Below are 12915 nucleotides of genomic sequence, written 5' to 3'. Positions count from 1 at the left end.
ACATGATGTAATTTATTTAATGATAATGTTGTAATAACACAAATAAAAGCATCTGAGGTTCTCTCATCAGTCCAGTCCTCCAGAGCAACAATGATAAAGACCAATGTGATCAGTCAAGTCACAGTCACTGTACACAAGTCAGCAACAACACTGTGGTAGTTCATTTATGTTTAAATTCACTTCACTATCATGAATTACTATTATTATCATTATTATTGAGAATTGTGTAACATATAAAGATTGTAGAGCATATAGACTCACTGAGAACTTCTTCAATTTCTCTGATATAAAAGCCAACTGCACTTGCACTGTGTTCTTAAATCATTGACTTGGTTTTGAATTACGACAGCTATAAAGGGAAGTTGGTTGAACTGTTAACATTTATGCACTTAACCATTTTCACGTAGGAACTGCCAACCAAAGGATCTGATTGCCCTTCTCTTTTTGATTTGGGCTTCTTTGGTAAGAAGACAACATTATTTGCTGGTTTTACTTCTTATCTAACCCAGAGAGTTTAACTCATTTGCAGTTTACAGACTTGTGACGCTCAGTTACTTAACACACAGTAAATTGTGGTTGTACAGATCGTGTTGAATGCTTCATAAAAGATACTGCATTATTGTGTTTGTAAATCCAGATGATGAGTGTCATTGCAGTCCAGTCTGTGAAAATGGTGACCGCCAACATGTTGCTGAGTGTCTTCTTTGTTTCAAGTGAGTTTGTTCAGTCACTTTTATTTGGAGACGTTCCTTTTTCCAACTGTTCATGTTCTGACTGCAAAGTGAAATGTTTTACATTGACATTGTTAAAAGGAAAAAGGAGCTAACATGCTGCTGCTGAATTGTAGTTTGTGTTTCATGCAGATTTTGCTCCACAATTTGTTCATCATGAGTCTGTTTCACAGGTGCTCTGGCTGGTTGTTCTAAAGAGACATCCCTATTCATTACTGCACCAAAGAACATGGAAGCACTGAATGGATCTTGTCTGCTAATCCCATGTAACTTTAGTGCTAAACCAGATCAGGACTTCGACAGCCCAACAACAACCTTTGGAGTGTGGATTATAAATGATTTACATTTTAGCGACAAAACAGACAATGTGATTTTCAACAGCAGCAGGGTGAATAATATCTATCCAATGAAGATTACCGGAGACCTGAGTCAGAAACAATGCACCACCTTGTTTTCCAGTTTAATCACAAGTTACACAGACACATACTTCTTCAGAATTGAGAACAGGCCATTTCTGGCAACAGCTGTTTGTGATTCTCTTCGAATTACAGTTAACGGTAAGAGAGTTTTGTTTTTTATCCATCAGTCTATATTATATAGACTGATGGAATAGATAGATAGAAAAAAATCAGTTGCAGTTTTGGTGTAAACAGCAAACACAGTGAACCTAACCTTCAATGTGAACGTAAATATCTGCCAGTGGTAGAATGTACCTAAGTACATTTATTCAAGTACTGTACTTTAGTCCAAATGTTGAGGTACTTGTACTTTACTTGAGTTTTTTTTTTATGCCACTTTCTACTTCTACTACTGCTACATTTCAGAGAGAAATATTGTACTTTTTACTCCACAACATTCATCTGACAGCTTTAGTTACTTTACAAATTAAGATTTTTGCACACAAAAATCATTTAGTTTATAAAATATGATGTTTTATTATAAATAAAACTACCCAACATGATACAGGCCTACCAGTCCATCTGAAATGATTAGCCGATTAAACACTTAGGTGATTAACAGATCTGTTTGGATCGTTTCCAGTTTCTAAAATGTGTGGATTTTTCTGCATTTAGTTCTTTTACTTTTAATACTTTAAGGACATTTTCCTGATGATACTTACATACTTTACTTAGTAATATTTTCAATGCAGGGCTTTTACTTCTAACAGAGTATCTTTACAGTGTGGTATTAGTACTTTTATCTTAGTAAAGGATCTGAATACTTCTTCCACCACTGATATCTGCTGTAGGATGATCAACAGTATCAGAAACCAGTCTGTGATCAGAGTCATTGGTTTGCATGTGACTGTAATATACAGTACATACATTAATAATAGTCCCATGAGAAAGTTGCCTGTAAATGCCAAACTTTGCATTTGACACTTGAGAAGGGCAAGTTCCATGTGTTTGCCATGCTATTTGGACTATTTACCATCAGTGATGGGCAACATTACATTCATTTTTCTAAGTTTACTGTTTATGTTACTCCTTACAAAGGGTCAAAAGATAAATCTAAGGGGTTGTGATGATAATGGGAAAAAAAAGAAATGTATGCGACACAAATCTGTGTTCACATTTTGGACTTTTCTTTCATCTTTATTTTATTGTGAAATATTGGAGAGTTTTGCTTCATTGAAATGAAACCATGTGAGAAGTTGAGAGGGGAAATGACGTTTTGGTGGAGCCAACAATTCAAACATCAGAACCATGACAAGACGCCCCGAACAAACAATGCTTTTAATAAGGGATCCCAAGCCAAAAAATATACTAGATATATACTCTTATCATATGTGTGTATGTAAAATCTCAATCTGTAGAGTAACTACACTGTTATCTCAATTAGTTGCCTTGACTAAAACATTTGCGTGGAAACCCGTTGCCTTAAACCGTCTTAGTTTTTACACAAGGTGAAACTTATCAGGTCAAGTTGTAACACAGAGTGGTAAGTTGATGCAGTAGATCAGGGGTGTCAAACTCATTTTCACTGAGAGCCACACTGGAAAAAGAGAATCACACCGAGGGCCAGACATGTAGAGTTTATTGACGTGCTTTTGTTACTTTTTTTTTTTTTTACATTTTGGTAGTTTTTTTCCTCATTTTTGTTGTTTTTGTTCCAACTTTTTTGTGGCTTTCTCAGACATTTGTCACCTTTTTGTAAATTTGTTGCTTTTTCCGACATTTTTGTATGCTTTTTGTTGACATAAAGCCCTACAAAAGTCATCAAAAGAGTTCCTTAGCCATCATAGAATTTAGCAAATCAAGCAAAAACAATGATAATTTTTTTTAACAACAACCTGTTTCTCAGAGTCAGCAAATCTGCCATATTCTGCTTTCAATGTCAGGGAATTGCAGTTTAAAAAACACTTTCCTGTGTTTTTAGTTTGGCGCACAACTAGGCAGGCCAAAATTTATTGTGAACCCAAATTGATATATGGGCCGGATCTAAATCTGCAAGGGGCCGGATTTGGCCCACGGGCCTTGAGTTTGACACATGTGCAGTAGACAAATCAAGTTTACATTAGTAGTCATCACTAAAAATCATCAGTAAACATACATTATTTTTTGGAGTCTTGTTGTCTAAAATAAGCATGTTAAGTTGAAGATTTAGCACGTAACTTTTTAATATTAAAGAACGTCCGTTACATTCAAGCTATTGCCAAATGAGTTGATACAAAACTAATTAAGACTATCAGCTCCACACAACTCTCTCTGTACTTTTCAGTATAGCTATGTTCAGAACATGGTGTCGTCTGGTGACTTTTGAGCGTAGAATCAAAACAAAAATCAAGCGAAGATAATGACCTGAGTGTCCTCCTCGGCTACTAGCAACTGCGTGGAGGAGGGGTGGGGGTGGTACATGATCACGAAAGGTTTGTACCATGTGGACGCGCCGACAGTTTTGTTGTCATTACTTTGAATCCCTAATGAGGAGACAGGAACTACGCCCCATAGCTTTAAACATGCAAAGAAACATGACAAATATAAAACATTAGGCAACTTATCAACTAGAAAAATAATTTATTCGTATAAATATTGTTTTTCCTTTATGACAGTGTGACTTTAAGAACAACATATTCAATTAATTTGATCCAAAACTAATAACAAAATACTATCCATATGCACATTGTAATTTTCCAATGTATTGTACTGCGTGGTAAGTTTCACGTAGGAGACAGATTTACTAGTGCCCAATCTGTGTATATGCCACTGGATTCTTCTTGCTGCCCAGACCCCATTAGTCCCCCCCCCCCCGGGTCTCGGTCAACAATAAATGTAGATAAACATGAACACTAAATCAACCATTCTAAACTAAAACCCAGATTACATAAATGCTCACCCAAAACAATAACAGAACATTATTATAACACACTTTCACTGGGACAGAAACCGTTCAGAACATTTTTTTCCCATGAGCCTTTGCATCGCAACCAAACAGTTCAAATGACACCGCCCCTCCCCTACAGAAACTAAACTCACCTGGAATCTCCAACAAGACCCTCACAACAACATAGAGGAGAACACAGATCACACCTTCACAACTAAAATCCAGAAGAACATCACTCTGTCAGACACACATGATGGATTTACCATCAACTGTTCTGCCACATATCCTGTGAATGAAGGAAGAGAAGTCAAGACAGCAGAGGAGAGAAAGACTCTCAATGTTTCATGTAAGACAACCAGTGTTTGTTATTGGATCCTGTCAGCTCATCATGTGCTGATTTTAATGAATAAAGTTAATCTCACATTTTCCTCAGATGCTCCCAAGAACACCTCAGTGTCCATCAGTCCATCAGGTTTGGTGTCAGCAGGTAGCTGGGTGAACCTGACCTGCTCCAGCAGAGCCAAGCCTCCCGCCAGCTTCAGCTGGTTCAAGAACAGCAAAGACGGAGCCATCAGTGTAGCTGAAGGAGACTTTTACAGCTTCAATGTGACAGATGGAAGAGTGTATTACTGTGTTGCCACCAATGATCTTGGTAATGAAACATCAATAATCCATCTTAATTTTAAAGGTAAATGCAAAAGGTGGAACCTCCACAATGCTGCATTAATATTGTTACATGTTTTACATCTTGTGTTGTTGATGTTGTACATCTTTTAGTCACTGACGTTGGTTTTGTTGTCCTGTCTTTAGGTGAAGTTAGCTCTCAATTGGGACCAATTCTAGGAGGAATCATTGGGATCGTCATACTCCTCTGCCTGGCTGTCTGTGTTTGGTAAGTATCACAAATTAAAGACAAATGTCTTGACTCAGTTAATGGCACTCATTTTACATTTTACTGGCACACTGTATATTGAACCTAAACACAGTATGATTAATCGAATGTCCTCTAGGCGCTTAAAGTCGACACATCCAACTGCACAACAGACTCAGGTGAGAACAAACTAAACCTCCCCGTACAATACCGCTGTGTTGTGAATTATTGATTATTAAGGTTCACCTCACAACACTTCCTGTTTTTTTTTGTTTTTTTTTATTACAGAGTCAAACAGCTGAAGAGCTGACTGTTAAAGAGCCAGCAAGAAAAACACAAGAAGAAGAAGACATGCATTATGGAGAGATGGACTTCTCCAGGCGGAGACCTGAACTGTCCTCGTCCTCGGAGCAGGACAGAGGACAGCAGCAGGACACGCTGTATGCACAGGTCAAAGTGTCCCAGACAGCAAACAGCCGAACACAGACTGCTGACGGCCCAGAGGATCTCTATGCTCAAGTGAAGAAAAAATGAGTGCTGTTGTTAAAAGACAGAAAATACATTCCTGTACAATTCCATGTGCCTTAATGTTCTCTTCGCTGCCTACAGTTCAATGGAGAGCCACTAAACCTTCCCATCCTGCAGTTATTAACATGTTCATATACGTGTGTGCTGAACTCACACAGCTGTTTGTGTGTGATTTGGTATTTATGTCAGTTGTGTGCAAATAAAAGTCCCAAAGCTTTAAATAATGAACTATGACCTGACATGTCTTTGAGTATGAATTTTGTTTATTCAATTTCAGTAAGGGAATCATTTTGGATTAAAAAAGGATTTATTTTTTTTATCGACCCTGGTGTTAGGCTGTTAGTGATGCAGGTCAATCCTCCCTAAAGAAATATTACATATCTTCACTACTCTACACTTCAGCAAGTTTCTTCAATACCAATTGTGGTGGATCACAACTTTGTCCAGGCCTGTACATATTAAATAATATTTTTTTGTAAAAGATTGGCGAGATGACCACAAGATGGACATTTCAATATAAATCTTTCTTAACATGAAATACTTCTTTCTGCCAGCGGTGCAACAAGGACAGATGTTTTCTCATGTTCCTTTATGGAGGATAACACAAACAAATACGCTTTATTTGTTTTTTTGCCAACTTTCCATTTTGTCATTATTTTTCTTCCCCTTAGAGCTATAGTGCATAGTTTATGTCTCCCCCATGAGGAATTCTTAGTAATGACAACAACACAGTCGGTGCATCCACATCATACAAGCCTTCCGTGATCGCGCACCACCCCCACCCCTCCTCCACACAGTTACTAGTAGCCAAGTAGGACACGGAGGATTAATGAAACATGATGGACTCTTCATTATCTTCACTCAAGCTTCTGTGCGCGAAAGTCCCCAGACAACACAATCTCCTGAACATAGATATACTGAGAAATACAGAGAGAGAGAGAGTATTGTGGAGCTGATAATAATGTAACCTGAGGGTTCGATATATGGTGGTTGTATCACTCTAAATAAGAAGGAACGGCTGGATAACGTTGTTATGCAGCACTTTACTGTTCTTCACACTTCATCAGCTCCACAACGACAACACTTCCTTGTTTTACTTAATCACATGTAGCTGAACTAACCAATCAGACGCAACCAGAACGTAGACTCAGGTAAATGTGAGGAAATCCACAGAGGTAGATTCTTAACTGCTGATGTAAATAATTAGACATGTAAACATGCTAAGTACTGAATGTTTAAACACAAATATGTAAATAGTTAAGTGTATAAATATTATAAAATACATTTTTATAAGTTAACTCAAATATATGAATCAACTTGTAAATCTGACAATAATAATTATAATAATTCATTACATTTATATAGCGCTTTATCATAGACACTCAAAGCGCTTCGGGGGGGGGACTACTCTCTACCACCACCAATGCACGGAGGCTTACGACGCCAGACACTCACCACACATCAGCTTGGTAGCGAGGGAGGGGAACATGATTTTAATGCTGGGGGAAACCAGAGCACCCGGCTACAGTGCTAACCATTGGGCCACCGTGCTGCTGGGCTTAGTTAGCTTTGTATCAGCTTATTCGGCAATGGCTTGAATGTAACAGACGTTCATTAATATAACAAAGTTACACACTAAAGCTAAAATGGTGTTTACTTTGTATGCAAACAAATATTTTCCACAGAAGAACAATCAAAACTAGATATTTCAGTCGACAAGGAAGCAGAGAGTATGAATTGTTATCATTTTTTCTATCATTTGTGTTTAGATACATGTGTAGGTCCCTGTCTCCAGCCACTTCTCACTTCCCCAGTCCTCTGCATTGCCATTCTCCATCCATCCACCAGATGTCTTCAGATCATAGACTGTAAGCTTCAGACTCTCCCACCTGTCCCAGTCACATACTCATTCCCCGCCGGATTGTCAGTGTTGCTTCGTGCCCTTGTTTTCTAGCCACCTGAACCTGTGCACTCATCCTGTACCTGTCTGCCTGTAGCTCATACCTGCTCCATTCCTGATCACCTGTGGATCCTCAGTTATTACCGTTCAGACTTGCTATCAATGTCAGTCAGTGTTTGTATTTTCTTTTGGCCAATTAATCCCTGAACTCTTCCTGTCTGCCTGAACTATCTGCATTTGGTTCCTGCCCCTGTTACAAAGACGAAGTGGTGGGATGTCATCATGACCAGAGTGTTGAGAAAACGCTCAGAACTACAAGCAAACAGGGAAAGTTGGTTGGCCGGGTTTGCTCAACAAGTCCTTGTACAGGATTGTCATAGCAACTCACACAGCTCTCTGCAGCAAAATGTCTTCATCAGTCCAGAATAGGTTTTTGTCCATTTATTGAATATTTATTCTTTGACATGGAACACCTCAAATAATATAAATAATAAGTTATAAAATGATAATCCTCTATTTAAAAGCTTCTCCAGCTGTGTCTGTTACCACAAAAGACAATGTTCCCTGATCTGAATGCACTATTCTTTCATATGTGTCTAATAAAACACTGGCTATCTGAACTGATGGTCTCAAATCATACTCCTTTGTAATAACAGAAGTAACTGGTAATGAAACACCCTCTTTTTCATGTCTGAATTTTATAACTACTGTTCATCTTAACTTCATGTGTCAATACGTGAAGCTCATATTTCTATTTTTCAATGTCATTATTATGATTAACGTAGCATGTACTACAAAAGAAAACAAAGGAAAAAGGCTTTCAGTGAGTCATGTGAAAAATAATCTTTAGAATAAATAACTTATTTTCAACCTGATGAGCTCAATCTGCCACAAAAGCTGACTTCCTCACTCACAGGGTGTGAAGAGGAAGGGTGAAGACTTGTTGTATTTCTGCAGTGTTTCAGTCACTTCATATCTAGCTTCAAACAGCAAGTCTGTTTGCTTTTCTATCACAACAGCTTAGCAGGGAAGTCTGGTACTGGTTCTGTTGCAGTTCTGCTGAAACTCACACATTGGGACTGATTGTTTCTCTGTTTCAGCTGCGGGCTCGTTTGGTAAGGTCAAATGTTACTGCTTTTTATGTTTGAACTTTTTAACCCACAGAGTTTCTTATTTTGCTGCTTCTCATGAACTCCACTTTTATTTGTTGGTTTTGGTTGAGTTCCTGCTTTGTTTAAAAAATGCTTTGATTATTGAAAAGCATCTTTCTGAATTACTATTTCAAAATAGTCTGCTCTCTCTTTTCTGTTTCTTCTTTGAGTACCCTGTTAAACACGTTTGAATGCACCTTTATGAAAGGATGCTGTACAAATAAACTTAATAAAACTGTTTACATTTGAGGCTCACAGAAGGAATTTAAGTTCATAAACTTTTAGAACAGAACCATTTTCCATTAAGGAGAAGGTGACCATGCTGTCTTGTTCCAGATAATCCAGAGTTTGGGGTTGATGTCTATGTTACAGTGAAGATCTTGGGAATCATAACGCTCTACAGTACACTCATCATCTTAGTTGAGATCACGATGCTGCAACAAACCAGTGAAGGTAAGCTACAGCTACATCAGCCATTCTCTATGGAGTGGTCTGCTGGGGCAGTGGCATTGCAGTGGCAGACAGGAAAAGACTGGACAGGCTGATTAAGAAGGCCAGCTCTGTTCCTGGTTGCCCCCCTTGATGCCGTGGAGGAGTTGGGAGACAGGAGGATAGTGGCTAAATTATCCTCCATGATGGACGACTCCTCCCACCCCATGTAGGACACTCTGTTAGTACTGAACAGCTCCTTCAGTGACAGGCTGCTGCACCCGCGCTGCGTCACAGAGAGATACCGCAGGTCTTTCCTGCCTGCTGCTGTCAGACTGTACAATCAGCACTGCTCTCAGTAGACCACATGGACAAAACACACACACCAGGGCTGATAAAACATACAATAAAACATGTGACATGTGCAATTACTGTAGATACATTTTACTATTTACTATTTACTTTCTTTAATTATATTTATTACTGTGTGTTAACGTGTGTCTTCTACTTTTCCACTTTTCCTCTTATCCCTTGCTGCTGCAACAGTGTGAATTTCCCCATTGTGGGATTAATGAAGGATTTTGAATCTTGAATCATTATTCTTTCAACAACCAACATATTCTCACTCCCATCTCGTCTTGTGTTGCTGGCATTTCTCTTTGAGCTGCAGTAAACTGACTGCAGAGCTCTAACACCACTCTCTCTGTGTTGTTATATTTCCACAGGACGCAGGAGAAGAAGACTACGTCAACAGAGTGATTGAGATTCAAGCATCATGAAGGAGAAGAGGAAGACATCATGATCACCATGGATGGAATATTTCTCTATTTCTTATTCCTCCCAATCTTACATATTAAATGGCTTTACTTTTCTGAATATTGGTAAGATGAACAAAGGACAGAGTGCAAAGAGGACAGAAGATAACATAAATATAATATACTGTAGCTTCATCATTAGTTTGTGTAAGATTGTGCTGATTTATTGCATTATTATAGTTATTTTTCTTTGCTTCAGTTTTCTTTGCCTGTACAAATGTATCATTAAGACAACAGAACAGTTAAAAGATATTTCAGGGGATGTGGAAGCAAAAACTGTGGATTTTGGTCACTTGTTTCATTTTTGTTTTTATGTACATGTGTAGATGACTGCTGAATTAAAAACATCAAAAGCATTTCAAGTGAACAAAGTATTTTAATCAAGTTGTCTCATCAGAGCTGTAATGCAGAGCAGCAGTGATACAGATCAGCATGAACACTGGCACCTACTGTACATGTGTGAAATAGGCTGTGGTTGATAACACTTTAGAAAACATGGAGGCATCAGACGTTGTATTATTAGATGTTATTTCAGTTCTACAAGGAGACTTAGACACCTCATAACTCACAGTTCTATCTTTAATTTCCACTTAAACAGTATATTTACAGTATTTGATGTTTTGATACTGTAAATGAAAATACAACTATATCTGTGTGTGGCTGATGGACCAGAGCGTTGACAAAAAGCTGAGAACTAGAAGTAAGAAAAGGAGAACTTTGTTGGCTGGGTTTTGTTAACAAGTTCTTCTGCAGGATCGTCATAGCGACTGTAGCAACACACAGCTTTCTGCAACAAAATGTCTTAAGTCTAGAATTGTGTTTAGTGTTTATTTATTGACTATTTATTCTTTGACATAGAACATTTTCCGACTGTTTAGTTGCCCATGTTAATGTGAAATTAAAAAGAATCCCCTATTAAAGTGTGTGCTGCAAAAAAGCACAAATTTTATTTCTGATGAACATTTGACAGAACCAAACACAAATACCTTCCCTGATCCAGTAAATGTAACTTCACCAGCTTAGTCAGTTACCACAATAGTTATAATAGGTGCATGTTTGAAATGAGTAATTCCGCACGTAGATCATCCAGACCTTTATCTACATGGATCACTCAAATTTTCGACCCCAAAATAAATAATGAAATCTCCTAATGCTTCAAGCTAGCGTCATTCACTTTGTTTAGCCTGAAAAGTAAAAACTGGTGCTTTCCAAAGAGGGCCTCTGTGTGATCCTAGGCCTTCCAGAAGCTTTGTATTTCAGCCTGAAACTAAAGTGTCTTCTTGAGGAAAGACACAAAAGTCCAGGGTGCTCAGGAAGTTCAGTCAAATGTTTGAAGGTGCTCTTTGGGGTCGGGAATTCAATTAAGTGTAGAAAAGAAAAAGGGAAAATCCAAGGCACTCTTCTTCAAAATTATTTAAAAAGCCTTTATTTTACTGGCTATTTCATAACAGAAATTTTAAAAGACATAGGGAGAAGCAACCCACGCATAGCGGCATAGAAGGGTGTGCTTCCCAGACAAACTCCCTTTTGTGTAGGCTAATTGGAGTGACATGATGAGTTACCACATAAAAACATGCCAAAACAATCCACTAGGGGGCTGGCTGTAAATGTGCACATGCAAAAGAACAAAAAAACAAAATAAACAAAACAAAGAACAGTTCACTAAGTGGCTATACATAGTAATTATCCACATACAGAGAGAGTCCACTAGGTAGCTACATTGCAAGTTAAGCCCAAACAAATATATACAGAGAAAATGATCAGAGGAAAGGAGTGAAATATATTTCTTCATTCAACCCAGGGTACACTGTGGCCTGTAAAGTGTATATATAAAATGTTTCTCTCTGTAAAAGTAATTTTAATCGGTCACCACCCCGAATGTTCTTTTTGATCGTTTCTAAACCCTCAACCATTAGGCCTTCTGGATTACTGTTGTGCACATTTTGGAAGTGTTTTGGAAATCCAAATTGGCTTTTCTAATGGCATTTTTGTGCTCGGATACTCTGTCTTTGAGACGTCTCTTAGTCCGGCCTACGTAGAAGCATCCACATTTACATGATAACTTATATACCACAAAAGTAGTGTTACAATTAATGAATGCTTTTATGTTATACATCTTGTTTGTCTTGAAATCACAGAATTGTTTGCATTCTTTAATGTTGGAACAATGATTGCAAGACCCACATTTGTAAGTACCTTTTAACTGTCTGTGAAGCCAAGTAATCTGTTTTTTGGCAGGAAGATGACTTGGTACTAACCTAACTAATGGCGTAGTGTGGGAGCCCTCTTAAAGCTAATTTTTGGAGGTGCAGAAAACACCTCTCTAAGCACAGGATCACTCTTGATAAGATTCCAATTTGAATGTATTATCCTTTTAATGGGATTGGCCAAAGAGCTATAAATGTATGCTATGCTATGTCTTCTCGAAGACTTTGCACAATAATTCCAGAGAATTTCCGGAGAAACCAGACTCATGTGACGCGTTCACCCAATCTGCTGCAGGTTTTCATTTTTGGGTGACAATACAGATTAGCGCCGCCTGCTGTTATGGAGACGTATTACGGGGAGACGTATTATTTTTCTGCCGAGGGTCGGCCGTCTGGTTGGTGTGTCACGACCTTAATGCTCCGTCGTACCCAAGGGGGTAAGCCTCTCCTCGGACCGCGAACCTCCTATGGCGCCATTTTAATGCTACAAAGCGATCACCCCCTGTTAGCATTCCATTGACTGCCATTCATTTTGGCGCCACTTTGACAGCAAATAACTTTACATCTGAAGCGTTTAAAGACTCTATTTGTCCATTGTTTATTTGTAAAGAAACACAACAATGTAGAAAAGGCTCCATTACCTTGTACCTCACGTTATGGCTCCGTAGCATGTTTTTGTAAAAATAGGTTTTTGTAAAAATAGGCTAATGATTGTGTCATAACCATGCGACTCACTGTCGCATAGTAGAGGAATTACCATATAGTAGAGGAGAAGCTCGCAGGCAGTTTCGACTTACATTAGCTGTTTAAGTGTAATTACTAATGTTAACTAGCATTTTAGTTAGCAATAATTAGCCTGTGTCCTTGTTATCTCCTTACATATACCTACGCTCTCCGTCTCTGCAAGATTGGGAATGATTGAGATTTCTCTTGGCAAGACTTACAACTTTCAGACAGGT

General features: G+C 38.3%; 1 protein-coding gene and 1 long non-coding RNA gene across 2 annotated transcripts; both read left to right on the top strand.

Moving 5' to 3' along the window:
- Positions 1–332: 332 nt before the first annotated feature.
- On the top strand, positions 333–1296 carry LOC116046287. Its single transcript, XR_004104096.2, has 3 exons — positions 333–462; positions 638–713; positions 905–1296. It is a non-coding gene; the product is annotated as an uncharacterized LOC116046287 (long non-coding RNA).
- Positions 1297–3470: 2174 nt separating this feature from the next.
- LOC116046329 (vascular cell adhesion protein 1-like) lies at positions 3471–5679 on the top strand. Its single transcript, XM_036006284.1, has 6 exons — positions 3471–3483; positions 4195–4401; positions 4489–4743; positions 4866–4947; positions 5066–5105; positions 5215–5679. The coding sequence occupies exons 1-6, from the start codon at positions 3471–3473 to the stop codon at positions 5458–5460; spliced, it is 843 nt and encodes a 280-aa protein (XP_035862177.1). The 3' UTR covers positions 5461–5679.
- The last annotated feature ends 7236 nt before the right edge of the window (positions 5680–12915 follow it).

Source organism: Sander lucioperca, chromosome 1 (genome assembly GCF_008315115.2).
Source record: "Sander lucioperca isolate FBNREF2018 chromosome 1, SLUC_FBN_1.2, whole genome shotgun sequence".
Classification (NCBI taxonomy): domain Eukaryota; kingdom Metazoa; phylum Chordata; class Actinopteri; order Perciformes; family Percidae; genus Sander; species Sander lucioperca.
The sequence above is the reverse complement of the archived record's forward strand: the minus strand, read 5'-3'. Positions and strand labels throughout refer to the sequence as shown.